This window comes from Nelumbo nucifera, chromosome 1, assembly GCF_055504915.1.
Source record: "Nelumbo nucifera cultivar China Antique chromosome 1, China Antique-T2T, whole genome shotgun sequence".
NCBI classification, from domain to species: Eukaryota; Viridiplantae; Streptophyta; class Magnoliopsida; order Proteales; family Nelumbonaceae; genus Nelumbo; species Nelumbo nucifera.
Window position 1 is genome coordinate 12,377,160 of NC_142649.1, and position 26,004 is coordinate 12,403,163.

At 38.9% G+C, this 26,004-nt stretch overlaps 1 protein-coding gene across 4 annotated transcripts in view; it reads left to right on the forward strand.

The window, feature by feature from the left end:
• The first annotated feature begins 445 nt into the window (after positions 1-445).
• Positions 446-26,004, forward strand: part of LOC104610296 (ABC transporter E family member 2-like) — a 32,935-nt gene continuing 7,376 nt past the window's right edge. Inside the window, exons 1-6 of one of the 4 annotated variants that reach the window (XM_010276847.3) lie at positions 446-589; positions 742-889; positions 7,705-7,790; positions 7,882-7,979; positions 8,061-8,178; positions 8,286-8,375. In XM_010276847.3, the coding sequence (XP_010275149.1) occupies positions 787-889; positions 7,705-7,790; positions 7,882-7,979; positions 8,061-8,178; positions 8,286-8,375 (495 nt within the window). In that variant the 5' untranslated portion in view covers positions 446-589; positions 742-786. Of the gene's footprint in view, positions 590-741; positions 890-7,704; positions 7,791-7,881; positions 7,980-8,060; positions 8,179-8,285; positions 8,376-24,644; positions 24,669-25,498; positions 25,522-26,004 lie in introns of those variants that run through there. The other 3 variants (XM_010276849.3, XM_088896032.1, XM_088896033.1) reach the window with 3 other exon arrangements.

The window sequence follows — 26,004 nt, forward strand, 5'->3', positions numbered from 1 at the left end:
GAAAACGTAAATGATTATCAACTCCCAACATGTTTAGGTTTTCCTTTTTCATTGTTTTTATTTTTAATTATTTTGACAAAAATAATAAAATAACAAATAATTTTTACCGAAAGGAATAAAAATATTTAGATGAAAGATAGATTAACTGAGACATATGTTACACAACTATTACGTATTCATTCATTGTGCTTACCTACCATGCCTAATACAACCGGACCTAGTATTTTGTCTCCAACTCATCAGAGTGCTTACCATTTGGGACCCGAGTTTCACGATAGCTAACTTCGTTTCTTAATACATCAGAATTTAACGAGATAAATGGTTTGAAATAAAATGCATTCGATCAAGAAAAGCAAATCGAAGCCAGCCCGTGTTAAATTGTGGGTTGGGTCGGTGCGCGCTCGGGTTGGGCCCGCAAGTTAAAGCCAAAAGAACTCAAACTTCCAAGAGAAAGCCTGCGTATTACGCCATCGGCGTAGTTTATGCCTTTTCCATACATAGCTAGCAAGAGCGTTTCCGACACACGCCAAGAAGAAAAACCCTCCCACCGCCTCTCTCTTTCTCTCTCTCACCTTCTTCCATCTTTCAGGTAGTTTCAGACTCTCAGTCGTCCTTGGACTGATAGTAGTGCTATAAATAGAAGATTTTTTTTTTGGTTTAATTTTCTCTATCGATTTCAATATTCTCTTTGTCGTTTCTTTTCTGTAAAACTTCCTTTTCTCTTCTGTTTTGTGAATACAGGGGTTAGGATTTTACTGATACCGATCTTCTCTTCTGCAATAAGCAATGGCGGATCGATTGACTCGAATTGCCATCGTCAGCTCGGATCGTTGCAAGCCTAAGAAGTGTCGCCAGGAATGCAAGAAGAGCTGTCCGGTCGTTAAAACAGGTGCGGGAAATTCCATAAATATATTTCGTTTTTCCGTTTAACTAATTTTTCTTTTTTGTTCGTACTTGTTTTTATTTTTCAGTTCTTTTTCTCTTTCGTTTTTCCATTGGGATTCAAATTTCCTGTTCAAAATCTGCTTAGGCTCAATGAGATAATAGGAGATCTGCAAGAACTCAAGCTAGAAGCTTGGAACATTACTTTTTTCAAGTGAAATCTAGTTTATTTAATATTGGAATATTGTATAGGACTGTGATATATTTCATATGCAATGGAACGTACTTGATTTTTTTATCCATAAAAAATTTGTATTTTTGTAGAAAGGTTAAGTATACACTTTTTTTTAGCAAAAATAAGAAGAAAAGAGTGGTTTTATTTGAACTATAATAGAAACCAGGGGCTAAAGCAGCCCCACTATATAAAACTTATGGCTGTTCATCTAGCCACATATACAGCATTTACAACCAATAAATTACCCCCGGGCCTTCAATAATGATTGAGCTTAAGGCCTTTGAACCCTTTCCAAAATTGCATTGCTTCTACTCTGAGATCCTCTTGCTCCTCTCCTACAAATGTACCAGCCTATAAAGAATGATGCATTATTCCACGTACGGCATGAGGTAACTAAAGGGGGAAAAGTTTGAGGTATAACGAACAACCAATCAAATGACTTAATAAAATGCCACCACATGCTTGTGGGAAAGAGTCAATGGATTAGAAGGTGATCAATTTTCCTCCTGCTACAGAGGGAAGATGCATTCTGAATATTTGTCTCCCTAGATATCAGTTGGTTATTGCCTCAATTGTAATAATCTTACTATCAAAATCAGTTAATATAAAAAAAAGAACATACCTTTGGTGAAACATTATCGGTCCGTATCCACTACCACCATGGGGAACTCTGGATCAATATAGAGAGATGCAAAGAATAATTTGACTGAGAACCTACCATCAGGGGGAAGGTCTCAGTTTTCCTCCTGCTACAGAGGGAGGATGCATTCTGAATATTTTGCTCCCTAGATATCAGTTGGTTATTACCACAATGGTAATAATCTTACTATCGAAATCAGTCAATATATAAAAAGGACATACCTTTGGTGAAACACTATGAGTCCATATCCACCATCACCACGGGGAACTCTGGATCAATATAGAGAGATGCAAAGAAGAATTTGACTGAGAAGTGAGAACCTACCATCAGGGGAAAGGTCTCAATATCATTCTTGCTCGTCCTTGCGTTCAGGTTTGACACAAGAACCATTAAGGTGGGCTAGCATCTTAATGAGCTTATCTATTTCCCAGTCATTGAAATATTTGCATAATTGGGGAATCCACACCTCATAGCATTCAGATTTCAGACACAACACCTTCCTTCCTTACCGTCAATTATAGATCAGTGTGACTTCATCTTTTAAGTCATGCCCCCATGACATCTCTCCAACCATTATCACACTTAATCTCCCCTCCTGACCTCATATAAGCCACAAGGTTTAAATTTTGGTGTTGGTGAAATGTTGGTCATCCAAAATTCCAAATATAGGAAATATGTCGGAAATGTTGGAAATATCATATGGAAATGTTGTAAAAATTAGACATGGTGGAAACATTATTAAATATGCAAAAATGTAGAAAAATATTCTATGAATCGATAAAAGGGAAACTTTTTAAAATTATTATCTTGTTCTAAATCATTAAACAAAGCTAAGAAACTAAGATTTTAGACAAAATAATACATTGTGAAGTTGCCCTGTAAAGCTTAAGAATCAAAGTTACATGATAAAACGAGTTAAAGCAAAATTTAAACTCATAGAAAAGCCAAATGATTCCAATAGATGAACTAAATAATCTATTACACAATCAACCACTAATATACAACTTTATGTTTGAAAAGAATATAGATACAACTCAAAGCGGTAATCATGTCCATTAGGTAGGTAATAACATTGCTACTCCACATATTTACAATATTGTAATCAACTTATGCTATAATACTATCTCTTATACTCAACATAGTGGTAGTAGTGTTCAGTGGGGAACAAGTTGATTCCAATAAAATTTTGTGTTGGTCCCATGGAAATGGAAATATGTTGCAGAAATATTAGGAAACTTGTGGACATTTTAAACCATGATAAGACGTGCTTGAAGAAATATAAAGATTAGGATCTAGATGCCTCTAATGATTGTCGAACCAGCTAGTCACCTCCATATTAATTGAATTTGAACGTCCTATCTCACATGGCAGACCTTCAATGACAATAACCTTACATTCATCCCTATTTAATGACCACAACTCAATTAACCCAAGGCTTTCTATGTGGAGAGCAGGGTTTTCAGATGTATACAAGGTGGCTTCAAGGTAAGTTGGTGTTTCAAAAGTGCAAGGGCCTATTAGTGCTTGAGGTGCAAGGTGTGGCCTGCACCTCTTGGAAGCAAAGTGCAGAATTGTGAAAAAAAATATTCAAAAGAATAAAAAATTAGAAAAAATGAACATGAAACATAAAAAAGCAATTATACATTAAAAAATGCAAACTTGAATATTAAAAGAAATTGAATGATTTAAAAAGTCAAAGCCTATTGAGCCATTGGCTCAAACAAAAGTACATAAACTGATGAACATGAATACGTAACATATTAAACATATTCTATTGATAAAAAAAGAAAAAGAAAACATCGAAAACATATTCTAAGCGAAAATGTGGAAGTGAAAGCAAACATACGGGAATTGTACCTACTACCAGGTTCTTAGAGGTGTAAATCGGGTCGTGTCGGGCTGGCACTACATGACCTGCGGGCTGGATTGGGCCGTGCTTCCCTCCCTTGGGGTACTTCGGGGGGTCGGCTTGGCAAGGCCCATGGCCTGTGCTCGTGTAGGCTCATGTCGGGTCGGGCCGTGCCACGAGCCTGGGCTGGGCCGTGTAGTGGGCCTGACTCGTGTTAGGCTCGGCTATGTTGCTACAGGTTGGGCCTTGGGCTTGGGCCAAACTGGGCCAAACAATTGTTTTTGTTTTTGTTTTTTAGACATTTTGATTTTTTTCTAAAATACTTCACTTTCCTTAATTCAATAATTCCTTTGAGCTTTGTGAACAAATTGGAAAAAATTGTGAATTTTTCCTATATTTCAATAATACTTTGAAATTGTGGATTTTTCCTATATTTTGCAAAACATTCACTAATTATAAATAATTGATTAACTAAAAGACAACTAGTTGAGTAATAAACACTTGAAAATTCATTAGTTGCATCATAAAAAATTTGTAAAAAATCTTTTATACAATTTACCATTTCCCAATCTTCCTCAAGTATAGGATCGTGTGACATTTTTGCATTATAAAAATCACTAAGAATTTGTTTGTATGCAATACAACTTTCTAACATTGAATAGGTAGAATTCCATCTATGTTGAACATCTAATACAAGATATTTATATTTTAAACCATAATTTTGACATAAATATTTAAATTGCTTGTTTTCTTGCTCCATAACTTTTAATATATATTATACAATTTCTAATTTTAGAAATATGATGAGAAATAATATTTAAAGCATCTTGAATACATAAATTTAAAATGTGACATGCACATTTAATATGAAATAATCTACCGTATAAAAAATGTTTTAATTGAGATTTTAAAATATTTATTGTTGAATCATTATTACTAGCATTATCAATACTAATAGAAAAAAAGTTTATTTTCAATTCCATAAATATGTAAAGTATTTAAAATACTTGCAGCAATAATTGGGCCAATATGTGGCCATTCAAGCCTAGTAAAAATTAAAATTCTTTTATGTAAAAGCCAATTTTCATCAATAAATTGACCGGTAACACAAATATAAATTATGTTAAATCTAGATGTCCAAATATCGGAAGTAATTGCAATTTTAGAATTAAGATTTGATAACATAGAAATTAAAATTTGTTTATATGAATAAAAAAATTTTAAAGCATATGTTCCAATAGTAGTTTTAAAAACTTTTTTAAATTGCGGATTTACAAATCTATGTAAAAATTTTTCAAATTTAGTACCTTTAGCTAATAAAAATGGATGTTAAGCATGCACAATATATTTTGCTAATTCTTGCCTCATTTTTTCTTGGGAATATTTAAAAGTACCAAAGACCTCACTTCCTATATGTGCTTGTGATGTTTCTTTCCCTTTTTCTTCTTTCATCAAATGGCGTTTCAAATGTTTGTCCAAGTGGCTAGTACCACCACTACTACTATAGCTAAAGTCATTCCTACATTTTTGACAAACGACTCTCTTTCCCTTCCCCTCAACCTCTTTTATTTTAAATATTGTCCAAACTGGGCTAATCAACTTAGTGTTCTCCTTTTCTTTCCCCTACCTCTAGTAGCAATACTAGGGTGGAACGTTGGCAATATCAACAACAACATCCATTTCGGTGCTAACACTATCATATGAACATCAACATTGTCGACATTGACTACGCTAGGGAATTGGTGTCGAGAGCGAGAGGAGGATCCGACCTTTTTTTTAATTATAAAAAATAAAAATTAATTTAATTGCACTTCCTGGATTGCCGGTTTGGAATTTCAACTTGATTTCGATGGTTGAACCCTCCAAGTCTCCCAAATTGCTAACTTGAGACACCTGAGGAAGCCTTCTTCTTGTTGAAACTTGGATCAAGTTGATAATTGGAGAGTAGAGAGAGTATGAAAGTATATGTGAGAAGTGAGAGTATGATGTAGAGACTAAGAGGCTAAGAGAGTATGAGAATTAGTGCGATGAGAATGGTGGAGGATAAGGATATTTATAGGAATTGAAAACAATTTAATTCCCCAAAATACCCTAAAAACTAACTATTTTTATCTTTTGTGAGGGGTATTTTGGTTATTCATTTATCACTTTACCTAAATACCCCCCTAAACTATTTGTTATATAGTTGTTGGGGGGGCATTATTATCATTTTATCTCCCTCCAAAGCCAAAATACATAAATACCCTCCTTATATAGCTGTTGGGGGGTATTTTTGTAAACCCCCACCCCAAAAAGTTGAAACTAGTCATTGGGAGGGGGTCTCCAACGGCTAGTCTCCGAATGGGCCGAGTGCGGCCCACTGTGGGCCACAGGCGGCATGGCACAACACCCAGCCCGCCGACCTAAATCCCCAAGCCTGGCATGACCCATCGGCCTAGACAATCGTGCTGGGCCGTGGCATGACCCGTGAACCATCGGGCCGGGTTGGCTCAAAATCATGCTGGGCCGCGGGCGGCCTGACCCAATTTACACCTCTACATGTGCTTCACGCACAATTTTAGTTTCAGAATTAATATTCGGGATCATGCATTTGATGCATTATTGTTGCTTCTTTAGGGAAATTTTGCTATTTGAGATCCTATTTGCAAGAAGTAAGGCTTTAAGTACTTGAAAGGTCTTTGTTTTTGTTTATTTTAAAGGTTAATAAACTATTACTAGCGCACAAACGACAACAAAAGTTAATTTAAAAGTTGATACACCATTAAAAAGTGTAAAACAAAAAAAGAATCCACAAAAATGCAATTTTAAAAAGGTGTGCACATTGTCTTTGGTGGAAGGCACATCAGGTGCATACCTTGAAATGCAGCTCACTTGTGTGCTTTTTAAAACATTGGGTCAGGCATCCTTAAAAAAATGCACTAAGGTGCACTACTAAAGCACTCACGCTCAAGATACATGAAGCATATGCGATGTGTAGATGAAGTCTGTGCCTGCTTGGCATGAATGTGCAAAGAGGGAGTTCAGCACGACATGATTTTTCTTTTTATTTTAAGAAAATTGCAAAAATGAAAAATTAAAAAAATAGCAAGATAGACAACAAATTGAAAAAAATATATTCCACATGAATTTTAATTTATACAATATTACAATTGTTCATATATGAAATAATAAAATGAAATTGAAAAAATTACAATGAAAATATAATCATGCACATATTAATATATATGTGTGTGTGTGTGGGCTATGCTGGCCTGTGGGCCTAAACCCCCTAAGCCTGGCACAGCTCAGTACTGTATAGCATGTGGGCTGTGTTGTGCATGGCCCCAGTCGTTCTGGCCCAGAGGCAGCCCAGCTTGTTTTACAGCTATAGATGCACTTCAATCTTGAAGCATATACACCATGATGCAGCCTTCAGAAAGGTCAAGAAACAAAAATAGTTTTTGAGATAGTAGTGATTTATTTGCAAGGTACAAATGGTTCCTCTTGATACTCTTATGACTTTGGAAGTTTGGAATGATGTGGTTGATGCGGTTAATGAAATCTTAAGGTTATGGTTAGATTAATTGAGGTATCTATTTTGGTGATTTAGTTATTTACTTTGTTCTTAGGTGAGTCATATCATAAGAATATTCTATGTATTTTGGCTTCTTTCATTTGGTCTAAGGTTGCATGAATACAGAATAGCCTTTATCATGTTAAGATTTAGATTTTTTTTTTTTTTTTTTTTTTATGGATTCCAAGTAGGTGAATGGATACTTTGCCATCTCTAGTGATAAGTAGGCGATAACATGATATGCTGACTACTAGGTGATAGGAATAGGTGACAAGTACATGGTGCAATGGAAAGGCAAAACAAGCAGCTGATAACTTCTCAGTCCAAGTCTATACATTTGTATGCTCTGATCTTATGAAAAATGGGACTCATATGATTGCTAGCATTTCTAGCAGATACCTTATTGGCACACACTTGATCTTTAATGTCCTGTCATAAGCATTCAGTTTCCGTTAAATAAAAGAAATGAGATGTTGTAACTTGGTTCATATTTTTGGTGCTACATTTTTTTTTTTAATTTTTCATTTCTACTGGTATCTCTGCAGGTAAACTGTGTATAGAAGTCACACCTGCATCTAAGATTGCTTTTATTTCTGAAGAATTATGCATTGGATGCGGTATCTGTGTCAAGGTTTGTAAAATAGTATTTGTGTCTTTGTCTCTTGGACCTCTGATTATTAGTGAACTTACATGGTATAAGTTAATTATATTTGTTGATGCAGAAATGCCCATTTGAGGCCATCCAGATCATCAATTTGCCAAAAGATCTGGATAAAGATACAACCCATCGTTATGGCCCAAACACATTCAAGTTGCACAGGTTGGTATTCAAGATCAGCTCCTCAATGTCAAAGATTGACTGTTGGCTTTAATTCAAGCAATCTGAAAGTTGCAATTACAGGCTACCCGTTCCAAGACCTGGGCAAGTTCTTGGCTTAGTTGGAACAAATGGCATTGGAAAATCCACTGCACTCAAAGTTTTGGCTGGGAAACTGAAACCTAATTTGGGTCGTTTCAATGTAATGTGCTCTCCTGAAATTTTCTCGAAGTTTTATTCTTTGATGCAGTTGATGGGAAGACTTTTTTCTGTCGTATGTGATGTACTATTACTATTGGTGTTTTGCAGAATCCCCCTGATTGGCAAGAAATATTGACTTACTTCCGAGGTTCTGAGCTGCAAAATTATTTCACGCGTATTTTGGAAGACAATTTGAAGGTACTTGTCTTTTCATATGTAGTTTAAATATGGTTGTAGCCTATATGACTTGGTTATCCAGATTCCTGGCCTAATATATAAGATTGATGGACCTGAGACGGGATGGAGTAGGTAGATTACACTTGAACTGATCTTTGCTATTGTGCACCTTAGCTTGAAGTTTGTCTTATTTTTGTTTGTTGGTTGTTCAGTTTGCTTCTAGAAGCTTGAAAAATCCTTTTAGCATTTATGGGAAGTGGAAACTGTCCTTATGATGATTTTATAAATGCTAGAAGCAGAGAGACTAAAATAGAATTAATTTGAACCTTGGGCCATGCATGACAGCATGAGTTGAGTCCTATTAGTCGATCAAATTCAGGTCTGGACTCTAATATAATGCTGAGTCGAAATACCATCAATACAAAGCCGAGAGCATGAAAAGCCAAATCTCATAGACTTTGGAACAGTGATTTAAAAGGCACGTCTAGGTGCACAGGCAAGGCACGTTTTTGCTAATATTATACATTATTCCTTCTTAATACAAGACGTTTTTAAAAGAGAGGGAATTATAATTAAAATTACAAAATCAAACTTTTGTGCATGAATTAAGGATTTAGGACTCTAGCATGGATTTATTTGGCCTTGCCTCAAGGGGCTTGGTATAAAGTGGCTCGTAGGGTAATGTGATTGAGAAAGAAATAAAGAGATTAAAAGTTTCATGTGCTTGAATTGTTGAGTGCATATGCTTTATTTGTTATATTTAATTTTTTTTTTTACATTTTTACTTCAAATGTGCATTATATCTTACATTTATATAATTAAACTTGAGTTAATAATAGGCTTTTTAAAACATTTAGTTTAAAGTATATGCATTCCTTTAAATAATACTATTATTTATTTATTTATTTATTTTTTCTGTTTTTTTTTTGAATTTTTTGAATATATTTTTTTAAATTTCCGCCTTGCTTCAAAAAGGCACGCGCTTTGCCTTGCACCTTGTGTCTCGGACGCAAAAAGTCCCTTGTGCTTTTACAACACTGCTTTTGTCTTGAGTTGATCCATCATTTCACTTGAATCATGCAAGGGTTGGTCAACTTATCTTTCTTTCTTTTTATAGGAGACTGTAACTTTCTTTAGTTAATAAGGATGAATTACAAATGATAATGCTGAAGACGGGTTTTCCCCAACAATCGGAAACAAGCCCTTACAAAACTGCCCAAAACAGTACCCCTACTTGTCCCTTGTTTAGCTAAGATATCAGCCATGCCATTTGCTGATCTCCTAACCCATCTATTGACAACACCAATCTCCCTTGCTAAACTTCATATCTGCCTTATAACCTGTTTATGAGCCCAAGCTCCCAAACAATTTATTTGCAGGGTTGCAGCCACCCTATTAACAGCTTAGAATCACCTTCTACTTCAATCTGTCTTAGTCCCATCTGTTTATCCAACCTTAACCCTTGACGGTGTGCCAAAGTTTCTGCCCTTAGAGAATCCACCTCCTCCACAGATCCTGAGAATAATGCCAACACTTTTCCTTAACGGTTTCTTACAACACACCCTATGCTAGATGGTCCTGGGTTACTGTAGAGGAGATGGGCCGAATGGCCCATAGGCTATCATTCTATGTTATGTTTATGTTTTCCTCTGTAATGGGCCTTATTCTGGGCTCATACTCTTATATACTCTGTTTTTGTAATTTCTTGCCCACCCAAGGACCTCTCTGTATTAACTTAATAAAATGTTTTAGAGTGTTAGAGGGAAGTTTAGTTCGAACCTCTCACTCTTTAACTCTCATTGCCGCCAGCTCTCTCTCTCTCATCTTCTTAATCTTCTCTTGTTTGTTTTCTAGTTTTGCATCTAATCTCAAGCAGTTCTATACTTCAAGAGGGTTGTTTTCAACTTGGTATTAGAGCAGGCCAGAGCTTGGCATGACCCTCATGTGGTTCTAGTCCATCCGACTGCATGAGGATGTTCTAGGGTTGGAAGTTTAAAGTCATTCGTAGTCTTCAAATGGAATTCAACATCCAACTCCAAGGATTTTTTTGTTGAAGATGGTGTGGTGGTGCGTGTAATAGGCTTGCCATTCCATCTATGGAAACAAGAAATAGCAGAGTCTATAGCTGTGTTGTGTGGAGGAATCTTGAAAGGTGCTTTCTGGGGCGATCTCTATTCAGTAGCAATCCTGCTAAGTGGTGTGAAGCCAGAAGAAATTCCACGAAAGGTAGAGTTCCGAATACAAGGGAGCTTTGTCTCTGTGTGGTTAGCTTCCTCCATTGAAGTAGGGTTGTGGAAGGAGGCTCGTTTGGTAGGAGGAAGAAGAAGCACTACATGGACTTGTGAGATTGGGTAATTCAAATGGGAAGGGATGTTTCACTAAAAAGGGCCAACAAATTCTGGGAAGCCAAAAAGTTTTGGGGCAGTTGGAAGGTCAAACCTGGAGAAAGCAAGAAGAGGTTATGACAAATGGCAGATCCTTTGCGCAGGTGGTGTCAGGGGAAAAAAACAAAAAGCTTCTAGTGTTGAAGGGGGGAAGGCTGAACCAGCAATTTCAGACAGGGAAGGTTGCTGGTTCGACCATTAAAACAGGGGGGTGTGACTCTTTAAGTGGTCACGTGGGACGAAAAGAAGGGCCTAATTGAGTGGATCCCTTTTATGGTGGGCTGGAGAAGGCTTCTCAAGTAATGGAGTTGGGCTCCTATAGTCTTGAGCCCAAGGCCCATTATAAGACAGATGGACCGAGGGACACGTTAAGTAAGCACGTGACTGGGAGGAGGGATGAGTTGATAAACGAGATAAAGCGTCTATCTTTTTCAACCCCGAACCCTTCCTCTCGACTGAACAGATCAGGTGCAAAAAAGTCTCAAGACTCGCAGTCTCGAGGCTCTCTACAGTGGGTCCCTTCCAACCTGGCGAACCGTCTCTCACCAGATAGGCGCAACCCGAGATACCTGAAGCCCAGTGATGAGAACAAAACAAGGCTTGAATATTGGTTGAGTGAACAAAACAGCAATGACGATTCTGATAGAGACGAAACGTTAAGTTTGGGAAGTTTGTCTCCAAAAAGCAACAATGATCTTGAAACAGAAAGTTTGTATACAGAGTTGTTGTTTTTAGAGGAAGAGACTGAAGAGGCAGGTGGCGAGAAGACTAGGAATGGTGAAGAAATTGGTTCTAAAGCTGTGAAAACTCCTCCCTTCGTCGAGGGAGCTGACCCTGAGTCTAATGAATTACAGGATGTTAGTGGAGAGGGACAAGAATCGGCCGTGAGGATGGATGCGGGTATTCTAGTGTCGGAAACACAGAGAAAGGTTTTCCAAGTGGGTAGGTCGTCAGGAAGTGATTCTTTCACCATGTCTGCTTCACAACCTTGTCCAAAAAGGGGAACGACTTTAAAACCATTTGCCGACTGTCAGCAAGTCATTTCCAGTGATTCTAGTCCTACCCCCGTTCTTTCAGGTATGGGTGTCAATTCTGTTTTAGGTACTGACTTGTTTGCTATGCCTGTAACCGATATCCTAGCTTCCCATCCAGGAGTTTCTGATGCAAGAGAGAGGGTGATAGTGGAAGGAGGAGAGAGGGTGTTGAAAGGAAGTAGTAAGGGGGAGGCGGATAGAATTTTGGAGTTGATCTGTACAATGATGGAGGAACAAAATAAAAAGGAAGGACTCATAGAAAGATGCTGTAGCCAAAATAAGTGTGAGAAGGGTAAAATTCTTTCTCAAGCATTGGCTGGAAAGGATGGAGAAATTGGGAAGGGGGGGAAAAGAGGAACAAATAAGAAAAAAAGATCTGAAGTGGAAAGGCTAATTTCAGACATTGAGGGGGATTTAGAATTCAATGGTAGAGGGGATAGGAGGAAGGGCCTAAAATGAGGAGAATATGGCCTCTTATTGGGTTCCTTTGCTATTTTGTATTGATGAAAATTATTAGCTGGAATGTAAGAGGGTTAGGGAGTGCAAGGAAGAGAAGGGCGATCAAAGAACTACTCCGAAGGGAAAAACCTGATATTGTGCTGTTACAAGAATCCAAACTGATGGAATTAGATGGGAGATGGGTTAGGAGTTTTTGGAGGTCTAGAGGTTTAGGTTGGAGCTCGTCTCTTTCTTGGGGAGCCTCGGGGGGGATTGTAACACTGTGGAGGGAGGATGTGGTGGAAGTAGTTGAAGAATTGATAGGCAGATTCTCAGTTTCTACTAAGTGCAAGAATGTAGAAAATGGGTGTGTATGGGTCTTAACCAATGTTTATGGCCCTAATTCCTATAGAGAGGAATGAGATGTGGGAGGAACTATATGCAATCAAGGGGCTATGGGATGGTCCTTGGTGCCTGGGCGGGGATTTTAACGTCATTAGATTCTCTGATGAAACCAGTAATCCCCAACAGGTAATCTCAACAAACATGAGGAAATTTAATGGTTTTATTGAAGATTGTGAACTAAAGGAAATACCTTTGTTGCAAGTCAGTTACACTTGGTCCAACCTTCAGGAAACCCCTTTGTGCTCGAAGTTGGATAGATTCCTTTTTAACCTTGCCTGGGAGAATAGTTTGGAAAACTTGGTTGCTAGGGCATTACCTAGGGTCACCTCCGATCACTGTCCTATCCAAATAGGAACTGAGTCTTTTCCTATAGGACCCAAGCCTTTTAGATTCGAAAATATGTGGCTTACCCATCCAGATTTTGTGAAAAAAGTGAAGGAGTGGTGGGGTGAGGAGGAGAGGGGGGTAAGATGGAAGAGGATCAAGTTCCATAAGAAATTAAAAAGGTTGAGAGCCAAAATAAAAGAGTGGAATAGAGATCAGTTTGGTAGAATTGAGGAGCAAAAATTGGGTTTAATCTCTCGAATAGAGAATTTGGATGTAAAGGAATCTCACAATGGGTTGACCGAGGAGGACAGAGTGCTAAGGAGACAATTAAAAAAGGAGTTGGAAGAAGTGTTATTGAGGGAAGAAATCAGTTGGAGACAAAAATCTAGATACAAGTGGATTAAGGAAGGCGATGGGAACACTAGATTCTTCCATGATTTGGCAAATGGGAGACGAAGAAAGAATTTTGTGACCAAACTAGAGATAGGAGAGGAGGTGATTACCAACCAGGATGACATAGCCAGAAAATTTGTGGACCACTTCAAATCGATTTATAGAAGGCCTTTGAGTGAGAGAACAGTCATGGAAAGGGTGGATTGGCCAAGAATTGATGAAGAAGTGGCAAGGTGGCTGGAAAGGGATTTCGAGGAATAAGAGATTAGGAAAGTTGTCTTTCTAATGGATAGATCCAAGGCTCCGGGTCTAGATGGCTTTACAATGGGTTTTTATCAAGACTGTTGGGAGGTGTTGAAAGAGGATCTAGCTGAAGTCTTTAAGGAATTTGCAGAAAATCACACTATAAGCCTTGGAATTAATGCCACCTTTTTGGCTTTGATACCTAAGAAGAATGATGCCAATCACCCAATTATAGGCCTATTAGTCTGGTGACAAGCATCTATAAAATTCTAGCTAAAGTGCTCTCATTGAGGATCAAAACAGTCCTCCCTATCATCATTAGTGAAACTCAGGGGGCTTTCATTCAAGGGCAACAAATAACAGATCAAATCTTAATTGCGAATGAGTGTGTGGAGGAAATGAAAAGGTCTAGTAGGAAAGGATTCATTTGTAAATTGGATCTTGAAAAGGCCTATGATTTGGTGGACTGGGAGTTTCTATTGGAGGTTATGTGAAATGGTGGATTTGGGGACAAGTGGTGTAGTTGGATCTTTGGGTGTATCAGTACTTGTCACTACTCTATTATGGTAAATGGTACGGTGAGGGATTTTTTTCTAGCTTGCAGGGGTGCAGGCAAGGGGATCCACTTTCACATTTCCTTTTTACCTTAGTAGCTGATGTGATTAGTAGGATCATTACTAAGCCTGACAGTGAAGATGCCATTAGGGGTTGGAGAATAGGGAGACAACAAATCCCCATCACCCACCTTCAGTTTGTAGACGACCTAACGATTTTTTGTAAAGGAGGTCTTAGTGAAAAGGTAGCAAACCTAAAGGAGCTAATAAAAGGATTTGAAAGTCTCTAATTTGAGAATAAATCTGGAAAAGAGTTGCGTAGTAGGTATAAATTTGGAGGTAGGGGGGTCGAGGCTATTGCGGAGTGTCTTGAGTGTTCCACCTCTGCTTGGCCTATGTCATATTTAGGGCTTCCTTTAGGGGCAAATCCTAGGGAGAGTAGATTTTGGACCCTAGTGTTAGAAAAGTTTGAGAAGAGATTAGTCTCATAGAAGAGGAACTATATCTCTTTAGGAGGAAGAATTACCCTAATAAGAGCTACCTTGGCTAACTTACCTACCTATTATTTGTCTGTCTTTAGGATACCAGTTAGGGAAGCTAGGAAGCTGGAGAAGTTGATGAGAGACTTCTTATGGGAGCCGGGACAAGAGAGAAATGATCACTTGGTTAATTGAGAAATTGTCTGCAGAAGTAAAGAAGAGGGGGGGGGGGTTGAGAATTGGGAGGGTAACTAGAAAGAATCAAGCTCTGTTAGGAAAATGGTTGTGGAGATGGCCTTTGGAAAGAGAGAGATTGTGGCATGAGGTGGTGGGAAGCATTCATGGGAGGTCAAAGAATGGGTGGGATGCTGGTGTATTGAGGCAAGCTAACCTAGCAGCACCTTGGAAAGCTATTCACAACACCCTTCCTCAATTCCTCAATTTTATCAGGTATGAAGTTTGTTCTGGCAACTCTATCCTTTTTTGGGAGGATATTTGGGTAGGAGACTCACCGTTAAAGGATTTGTTCCCTTTGCTTTTTTCTATTTCTTTGTACAAAAAAGAGGTGGTCTCAAAATTTGTCTCACCTTTGGGAACACCCTTAGATCCTACTTGGGATTTTGGGTTTCGTAGAGGACTTAGGGATGCTGAAATTGAGTCTCTTTCTTTGTTGCTTGGGTGTCTTAATCAGGTTTGTTTGGATCCCTCCAAGCCAGATAAGAGGGTTTGGACTCCTAAACCCAATGGAACCTTCACTTGTGCTTCTTTTTTCAAGTCCATCTCTCAACTTCCTACTCACTAACCCTTTCCGTCAAAAGAAATTTGGTGTAAGCCAGTTCCCCCAAAAATTATGGCTTTTTGTTGGGAAGTTTTCCATGGGAAAGTAAACACTTTAGACAACCTACAAAAGAGAAGACCTTTTCTCTGTATTTCTCCTAATTGGTGTATTCTCTGTAGAGCTCACGGTGAGGATTGTTACCATCTATTAGTATCTTGCCCCTTTTCTGTAGACCTTTGGGCTTGGCTACTTTCGTTGTTTGGGGGTAGTTGGAGTCTACCAGCAGAAGTTCACATGCTCTTCAACCATTCTACCTTTTATTGGCCTACAAAAATAGGGAGAATTATGTGGAGATGTGCTCGCACTGCTTTGACTTGGACTCTTTGGGAAGAAAGGAATCTCAGAATTTTTCAAGATAAGGAAAGGAACAGCCAAGATTTGAAAGACTGTGTGTTAAACAGGGCAATACATTGGCTGAAGACCTTGGAAATCTTTCATCAATTCTCCTTTAATGACATTTGGAGAAATTGGTCAGCAGTAGCAAGGTGTTCATCTTTAAAGGCCAAATCAATTACAAGCTGGTCTCCTCCACCCGAAGGCTCAATTAAGTTGAACTTTGACGGAAGCAGCATGGGTAATCCAGGATTATCCGGAGTGGGGGGTGCTTTGAGAAATGAGAAGGGAGAGATTTTGTTGCTCTACTCGGGTCCTTTGGGAATTGGGAATTCCATCAGGGCAGAACTTTTAGCTGCTGTACAAGGGGTCCAATTTGCAAACCAGCTTGGGGTACAACACCTAATAATCGAGGGGGATTCCAAAGTGGTGGTGGGTTGGTTGAAAAATTCTGAAGAGGCTATGTGGCGATACAAGAATGAAATGAAGAAATTTAGTTGGTTGACAAGGAATATGTTGGTCACTGTACAGTGGGTGGGGAGATCAACAAATACCTTGTCAGATGTGTTAGCTAAGCAAGGGGTAAATAGGGAAGAATTATTTTGGGCTCAGTTATGATTCTTGTTTTTCTTTCCTAGTTTACTTGTAAGTTTCAAGGAGGGGCTGCAGCTCGCGCCTCTCGTTGGGATGATGTATGAATTCACTCTAATTTGCTTATGAATCAATAAACTTATTATTATTCAAAAAAAGTTTAAAGTCAATCGCCTGGTTCTTGGAGGTCATTGGAGGGTGCCCAAGTCTCTACCCACTTGGAGAATAGTTCGGTGACCAAGAAGAATCAGAGAGAAAGGTGTTTGGCCTAGTTTGAAGTTCAAATCAGAGATTCACATACTGTAAGTTACCGCAGTTATTGCTGGGTTATTTTCTTTGCTTGGGAGGGCTGTTAAAGTACTCAAAACCCCTCTCCATTCTGCCCTACTATTCGACTGTTGCTGGACTGATTCAACTCAGAGATTTCTGGGTTATTTTGGGGAGCAGTTCGGCTGTTGTTGGACTGTCAAGTTGTTGAAACTGGTTTGGACTCGGTGGTATTAGTCTCTAATTCAGCCCAGCCTTTTCTTGGACCTATACAAAATACTATTGAAGTGGTTTCTACTAGTTATCAGTAGGGTGTTAACTACTGCACACAGAGTGTTTGTTAAAAGGCCTCTTAAGGACTGTGGACTGTTATTTCTTCTTTTTGGGACAACGGTTGTTGGGGACCTGGAATACTTTGTGTTTGGAGGTCTGCTGGTTGCCCCTTGAAGGCTGAAATAGTATTTCTTCTTCTAGAAAGAGCTGTCACCGAGCTTGGCTATCACGGTTGTCAAGACTGAACTGATTTTGTGAGCTGTGTGGTGTTGCCGATTCAGCTCAAACCAAGTTCATCAAGAATCCCTGCACTTTGAGAAACTTATTAAAATCCTAATTGGAACCTTTTCATGATGGACTTCTCAGACCTTGAAAGCAAGAGTGCTGCTGAATATGGACAGACTTTGGGAACCCTAGTCGATTCTATGTTGGCTGTAACTACAGTTAAACTTGATGGGACCAACTACTTGGCATGGTCACAATTAGTGAAAATCCATATTTGTAGCAGAGGAAAATGGGGGTTTGTTTCTGGGAGCAAGAAAGCTCCCCTAGAGGACGATCCATCTTATGAGAGATGGATGCAAGAGAACTACATAGTGATTGGGTGGCTTGTGAATTCAATGCAGCCATAGATTAGTCAACACTATCTTTGGATGAACTCGGCTAAGGAAATCTGGGATAGTGTTGTAGAAACCTACTCCCAGAAATTGAATGTTGCCAGAGCCTATAAACTGAGGAGTGATGTGAAGAATCTAAGACAGGGGGAGAAATCCCTTGCGGCATACTTCTCAACCCTGAAATCTTTATGGCAAGAGATTGATCTGATAGAGGCTGTAACATGGGATACCCCCAATGATGCTGAAACATATAGGAAATTAGTTGAAAGGAATAGGGTCTTTGAGTTCCTAACTGGGCTGAATCCTGAATATGATATCACAAAGCAGAACATTTTGTCCAAGGAAAGTGTTTCATTGTTGCAAGCATATGCTTTGGTCAACAGTGAAGAGAGTAGAAGACAAGTACAGGTTCAAGGAATTGGCATCAATGATCATTTTGCAAATATGGGGGTTAATCCCAAAGGGGTTATGGGGGCTCCCAGTGGCACAGGAAAGAAGGAGGTGGTCTGTGAATATTGCAAGAAGCCGAAACACACCAAGGACAAGTGCTAGAAATTGCATCACAGTCTTGTCCCTGTTCGGTTCCAGAAGAAAATTGATAGTAGAAAGACGGGGAGTGCAATTGCAGGCATGGGTACAGATACAGAAGTTGAGTCTGCCTGTGCACAGTTGGCGGCCATGAAAGCTGAGTATGAGAAGTTTGGAAAGATGATCAGCCATCTTGAAGGTGTAACTTCATCATCCAACCCTTTTGGATATTCAGCCACCACCGCATTTGCTCACTCAGGTATAAGAGCTTCTGCTAACCATGCATCTACCTCAGGTAATCCTAATACCCCTTGGATCATAGACTCAGGTGCTTCTGATCACATGACCAACCTTTCCACTCTGTTTGTTTCGTATGATTTGCTTCCTGGTCGAGACAAAATCACCTTAGCTGATGGTTCTCTTGCTTCTATTTCTGGCAAGGGAACTGTTAAGGCTACAAACTCCTTACTCTTATCTTCCACTCTTTATGTACCTAAATTAAATACCAATTTATTATCTGTAAGTAGCTTGACCAAGTCATTGAATTGTTGTGTAACATTTTTCCCTTCTCACTGTGTGTTTCAGGACATGGAGTCTTGGAAGGTGATTGGGAGTGGCCATGAAGCGAATGGAATATACTTGCTCGACACTCTTGGCCAATGCTTTGATCATCCCAAGAATACTGCCTTTAGTTCTACTTCTTCAGAGTCTGTCAGTCGAATTATGTTGAGTCATTGTCGGTTGGGTCATTTACCTTTTTCTGCTTTAAGTCATTTACTTCCCGAATTGTTTAAGGGAGTCGGTGTGTCCAATCTCAATTGTAAGTCATGTCAGTTGTCAAAGCATTGTAGAAACAATTACCCTATGAGCAATAAAAGATCTTCTTTTCCTTTTCATATTGTGCACTCTGATGTGTGGGGGCCTTACTACTTATCTTCTATGGGGGGCTACAGATATTTCATCCTGTTTATTGATGACTTTTTTAGATTCACTTGGATATACCTAATGAAATCCCGTGATGAAGTCCCGAGACTTGTGAGGCAATTTCATGAGCTTGTTTTAACTCAATTTGATACCAGAATTAAGGTTTTCAGATCTGACAATGCAAAAGAGTATTTTGAGAAGAGTTTATCATTGTATCTCTCTGACATGGGGGTTATTCACCAAAGCTCCTGTGTTAGAACCCCTGAACAAAATGGAGTTGCTGAAAGGAAAAATAGACATATTGTTGAAGTTGCAAGGAGCCTTTTGTTTGCCTCACATGTTCCCACAAGATTTTGGGGTGATGTTGTTCTTACTGCTACCTATCTCATAAACCGTATGCCATCCAGGGTTTTAGGGTTTAAATCCCCCTTCAGTCTTCTTCATCCAGACAAGGATCTCTTCCCGATTTCTCTTCGTGTGTTTGGTTGTACCTCTTATGTTCACATTCCAAGTGCCCAGAGACATAAGTTTGAACCAAAAGCCCACAAATGCATCTTCCTTGGTTACTCCCCCACACAAAAGGGTTATTGTTGTTTTGATCCAAAGACTGGCACTCGACATGTCTCTATGGATGTTACCTTTGATGAGCTTTCTCCTTTTTATGGTTCCTCTTAGGAAGGATATTGTCAACAGGGGGAGAGTCTGTCACAAGTATTTGCTCTTTCTCTTATTGTCCCAATTGAGTCACTTGACAAGCTTGTATCCTCACCAAATGAATCAAAGGAGGATCAGCCACTTCATTCCTCTTGCCCTAGTGCCCCTATTTCTTTACTTCCTCGTCCTACCCATAATCCCAAAGTGTATCAAAGGCAAAGATCCAGGAATGAGCAAGTTGTTTCCCTTACAAGAGATGGGACTCATACATTCCCAATCACATATGAGATAACAGGTACTGCTTCAGCCTCTTTGGAACCATCTTTCCCAGATCTTGATGTCCCCATTGCTGTTAGGAAAGGAATGCGGAAGTGCACTGCACACTGCATTTCCAAACACCTTTCTTATGATCTACTTTCTCTTTCATACTTTGCCAACTTCTCTTCAGTTGCTTCTAACCCCATTCCTAGGTCTGTGTCAAAAGCTCTTGGGATTCTAGAATGGAGAGATGCCATGAAGTCTGAAATGGATGCTCTACACAAAAATGATACTTGGGAGGTTGTGGATTTGCCTAAAGGGAAGGATCCAGTTGGGTGCAAGTGGGTCTTTACCATTAAATACAGGGTTGATGGGATTATTGAGAGGTACAAGGTCAGACTTGTTGCAAAAGGCTACACACAGACATATGGGATTGACTACCTGGAGACCTTTGCCCCTATTGCCAAGATGGCATCTGTGAGGGCTCTCTTATCTCTAGCAGCTCACTTTGATTGGCCTCTTTATCAGTTGGATGTAAAGAATGCATTTCTGAATGGTGACTTACATGAGGAGGTCTACATGTGTCTCCTTCCAGGAATGTATGGGAAAGATATGCAAGGAAAGGTATGCAAATTGAAGAAATCACTTTATGGCCTCAAACAGTCTCCTAAAGCCTGGTTTAAGAAATTTAGAGCTGCACTTGTTAAATTCGGTTATGTTCAGACATAGTCAGATCATACTCTTTTTGTGAAGAAAAGTGGATCTCTAGCAGTGTATCTCATTATGTATGTTGATGACATTATAATGACTGGTGATGATGCCTCAGGCATTCGGGCCCTTAAGTCTTTCCTTTGTACAGAATTTGAGATTAAGGATTTGGGGGAGTTGAGATACTTCCTTGGCATAGAAGTTGCTAGATCCAAGGATGGGATTCTTATTTCCCAGAGGAAATATGTCCTTGATTTGCTGTTTGAAACTGGAAAAATGGGTGCTAGACCAGCTGCTACTCTCATTGATATGAGTTACAAACTTTCAGCTTCGGATGGAACATTGTTGGAAGACAAAGGGGTCTTTCAGAGACTTCTTGGGAAGCTCCTGTACCTGTGCATGACTCGGCAAGATATTGCGTATGCTGTCAGTTGTATTAGCCAGTTCATGCATGCTCCTAGAGATACTCATATGGCAGCAACAGAATGGATTTTGTGCTATCTGAAAGGCTTTCCAGGAAAAGGAATTCTATTTACCAAGCATGGTCATCTGAAACTTGAAGCCTATACTGATGCTGATTGGACTGGAAATATTGATGATAGAAGATCTACTTCAGGGTATTGCAGTCTGGTGGCTGGTAATGTTGTCTCTTGGAGGAGTAAGAAACAATCAGTTGTGGCCCGATCCTCCGCCGAAGTAGAGTATAGAGCCATGACACATGGAGTCTCTGAATTGTTGTGGCTAAGGTCCTTAATGGAAGAACTTGGGATTGATCATAACAAACCCATGATGTTGTACTATGATAATCAGGCTACCATCAACATTGCTCACAATCCAATACAACATGATAGAACCAAACATATTGAGGTTGATAGACACTTTATTCGAGAAAAAGTCTCTTCCGGTGAAGTGTGTCTTCCATTCATTACTTTTGAAGGACAATTGGCAAATTTCCTCACCAACGGTATTTCCAAGGCAAGGCTTCAACATGACACTGGCAAGCTGGGCATGATTAACATCTATGCTTAGCTTGAGGGGGAGTGTAGAGGAGATGGGCCGAATGGCCCATAGGCTGTCATTCTATGTTATGTTTATGTTTTTCTCTGTAATGGGCCTTATTCTGGGCCCATACTCGTATATACTCTGTTTTTGTAATTTCTTGCCCACCCAAGGACCTCTCTGTAATAATTCAAAGATTAACTTAATAAAATGTTTTAGAGTGTTAGAGGGAGGTTTAGTTCGAACCTCTCACTCTCTAACTCTCATTGCCGCCAACTCTCTCTCTCTCTCTCATCTTCTTAATCTTCTCTTGTTTGTTTTCTGGTTTTGCATCTAATCTCAAGCAGTTCTATACTTCAAGAGGGCTGTTTTCAACTGTTACAATACGAATTCCCATCAAAATTCAGCTTAATGTTTTGATCCACTGAGGGGGCCAAGTTTCCTGAATGACCAGTTTAGAAGTTGAGGAAGCTGCCATTGCATTCCATCCCTAAGCAAGTCATCTGTTGAGAAATCCTTGAAGAGCTCTGTTGATTTTACCCAATGAACAACCATGAGGTTGGTCAACTTATGTTACCTAAGAGCTGTGTGTGTGTTTTGCTTTTTTGGAACCCAGTTTTGTATGTTGGGTGGTGACACCTTGTCACCTAAGTTATACCTTGTTCTATTTTTCAATAATTTTTCTTCATTTTATCTTCAAGAAAACTTATTTACCTAATGAATCTTGATAAATTAGAAAGAAGTGACCAAGAAAGAAGCTGATCAGAATTCAGATGCTAAAACAAGATTGAGGGTGGATGTTGGGTTAGATTTTTTTTTATAGTAAAAAGAAAAAAAAGATTGATGACAACCATTGCTAAGGCAACACCTCCATACAAACTAGCTACTCCAACTACTTGGCAAACAAACACAAAAGCAAAGACGGATGAGACGTAAAACCCTTCCATCAGAAGCGCCAAACTTCAACCCCCCCATCCTCCTACTACAGACAATACCTCTAGTCTTCTCCATCAAACTCTTCCTCTTGCCCTTCACCATCCTTTTTCCATGTCTCACCACGTTCTCCAACTATTGTTTTCTTTAGTTTCTCTTTCTTCATTCTCTAGACATGAGGAGGTAGAAAATGAGGTGGAAAAAAGATTAGTGGAGGAAACTGATTAGGATGAGGTATCTTTAGTATAAGTATTTCAGATGGATAGTAAATGGATCTCAACAGGGTAGTTGAAAAGAATTTGAAGTGGGTAAGAAATTGGGCATTTGCTTTTTAGAAGAGGGTGTTCATGAAATTAGAAGAGGAGAGATCTAAAAACTTACCTTTCCAAATTCATCCTCCAGTATTTAGTCGGTGTGTGAAGGGATGGAGAGTGGGGGAAGTGTTAAAGGGCTAAAGGGTTTGATTGTTGTTATGGGGGGTCACAGGATTTTTAGGACTGTGAGGGCTTCCATTTTTCTGGTTGAAGAGGTAGTTAACCTTTAGTTTGTGGTTTAGCTAGTTGGTTGGAGTTGGTGTCTGAGGAGCTGTTAATTATTCTTGTGCGGTTTTTGGAGTTTAAAGCTGTGGGGTAGATTGTTGGGGTTGTTGTCTGGGATGTGTTTCTTGTTTTTGCTTTGATTGTGGTGTCTCATTACCTGGTTGTATACTTTTTTTTGCTTTGATGGTGCTGTCTGTGGAATTATTGTGGTTTTGCTTTGTGGTTTCTCTTTGGTGACTTTTGGCCATAGGTCACTTTCCTTGTAATCTTCTTTTTTCTCCTAATAATTTAATTTTATTTTTTGAAGATAAAAATAATTTTATTATAAGAAAAAAAGAAAGTGTTACAAGAAAGGTGACCAAGGGTCACTGGAGAGGAGAAAAAAGAACAAACTTCAATTCCACCCTGTCTCCCTCCTAATTAACAATTAAACCCCAAGACTCATCCAAAACCCAACTTACTGAACCAATGGCAACACAGAAATCCTCCCCCCCCCCAGCCCGAATCAACAACTTACCATCAAAATAAATTCAGAAAAAAATAACTCTACACACTCTTACAATAGATCACTAAACCCCAGCAGGAAAACGACATAGGCATAAGCCTAACAACAAAAGAAAACTAGACTCCACCTCAAAACTGCAGTAATCCTCTACCCTTTTACTCAAAATCACCCTTTTATTTTTTTACCCAAAAAATGTATGCATATATGTGGGTTTGCTAAGAGGATAGCGAAGAATAAACTGAATTTTGTTAGGTGCTATCTTGGTAACTCAGGCCCATAGTTTTCAAGGCACCAAGGCAAGGCTAGGTGACAGGGGGGCACCTTGTCGCCTAGTTGCCTAGGCGATGGATTTTTTTAAGTAAAAATCACATATCCTAGGGTAGTTCCCTAGGTCCCATAACCAATTTCTTTAAGAAAATTATAAACTTCATGTTTAAGTCCAGAAAATCAACATATTTATGAGAAGAAAAAGAAGAAGGAAAGAAAATTAAAAAAATATAGGGGCTGAACCCCTACTTTTGTTATAGGAAAAGAAGAAAAGAAAAGGTGGAAGAAGAAAATTTTGCTTAGACAAAATTTTAAGTTCTTCCCTTATTGGTTCTTGATTAGACAAAATTTTAAGTTCTTCCCTTACTTATTGGTTCAGATTTTGAAGTCATTGAGGGTTCAATACAGCAGTTAGAAGAAATGAATATTTTTCTTTAATGTTTATTTTATAATATATAACAATATAAAAGTATTTTATTATACAATATGGAAAACTGCTTGGCGGCTGGCATAGTTGTCAAGGCGACTAGGCGCTTTTCAAAGAATGCGTTGCCCAAACGCCAACTATGTTAGGTGCATGCTTAGGGGGCTGAAGCAAATATATACTATATAAATATTTATTAAATAAAAAATAAAAAATATATAATATTTTATTGATTGTTTTAGTTTTTATAATAGAACCTATTGCATGTTATCATGCTTTTGTTTTGAGGAAAGTAAAACAAAAGTAATCTTCGAGGGTTTCACTTTGACAATAGAATCGAACTGAGGAAGAGGAGAACAACAGCCCTCCATCGTTCCCACACGGTCCTCTAAAGTCAAGGTGAGTTAATCAGTTTTCTTCTTCTTCTTTTTCTTAGTTTTGTTCTCTGTTTCCTGGTTTAAAACAGTAGTTACACCCCATTTTTCTCTTCTTCCTTTTTGTATCTTTTCTCCAAGTTTTTGAATCATTTCATTGGACTAAAACAGGGGCTCCGCCCCCTTCTTTTGTTCTTAATTTTCCTGCATGTTTCCTGCTTTTTTTTTCCTCATTATTGGTGTCTGAAATAGGGGCGGAACAAGGGCTCCGCCCCTTCTTTTATTCTTCATATTCTTCTTTTATTTTAGTATTTTTTCACCAGATTTTTTGGGTCTATAACAGGGGTTCTGCCCCCTTCTTTTGTTCTTAATTTATTGCATTTTTTCAGCCTTTTTTTCGTTCTCATCATTTGTTTCTGAAACAGGGGCTCCGCTCCAAGGGTGCCTTGTCGCCTAGGCATCGCCTTGACGACTATGCTCAGGCCAATCAGGAGTTTCTGTCAGAATCATTCAAATGTTACTAGAAGCTGAGGGAAATATGCCCTTCATAAGACAAATCGAGAAGATAGTTTAGTACATTCATGAGGTGGAAGATGAACAAAGCAAATGCATCCAAACATATGAAGTGATGAGAAGTTATGTGGATGATGAAATAAGCATTGAAAGGGTTAGGTGTTATAAAAAACAGATGGGATTAAGTTCATCAAATACACAACAGTGTTGGCCGCCTCCACCCTAAAGGAAGTAAGAACATGGGAATCTTGGAGGAGGGTTCTCGCAACACTCAAAATATGTCTATCTTACACTCTGCAACCCCATTTTGTTGTAGAGTTCCTGGGCATGATCGTTGAGAAATAATTCCTTGTTCTTTCAAATAGGTTTGGAACTCTCCAAACTCCCCATCATATTATTCCCCCCTGAATCTGAATGTAAAGTACCAATGGTAGCATTAAACTAATTCTTAACCAAGGCCTGAAACATTTTAAATGAGGGAAACACATCTGATTTCTTGTGCAAAAAAATAGATCCAAGTGAATCGAGTGCAATCATCAATGAAAAGAACAAAATATTTGTAACCCAGTCTAGGAGTTATAGGAGATGACCGAACATCACTATGTATTAACTTGAAACTGAAAGGAATAGTAGAGTGTTTAGCAATAGAAGGAAATGACAATATATACTCTTACTCAAGCAACATGTAATACAAGATTTATCAACATTAACAAAAGTAGTGTAAGGTGCCAATCGGCTGGTTGGTAAGGTCTCCTGCTTGTTGTAGCAGAGATTTGGGATCAAATCCTGCTTGCACCTGGGTTGGGGGATGGGCTACCCCCATTGTGTATCCCATCAAAAGATATCAA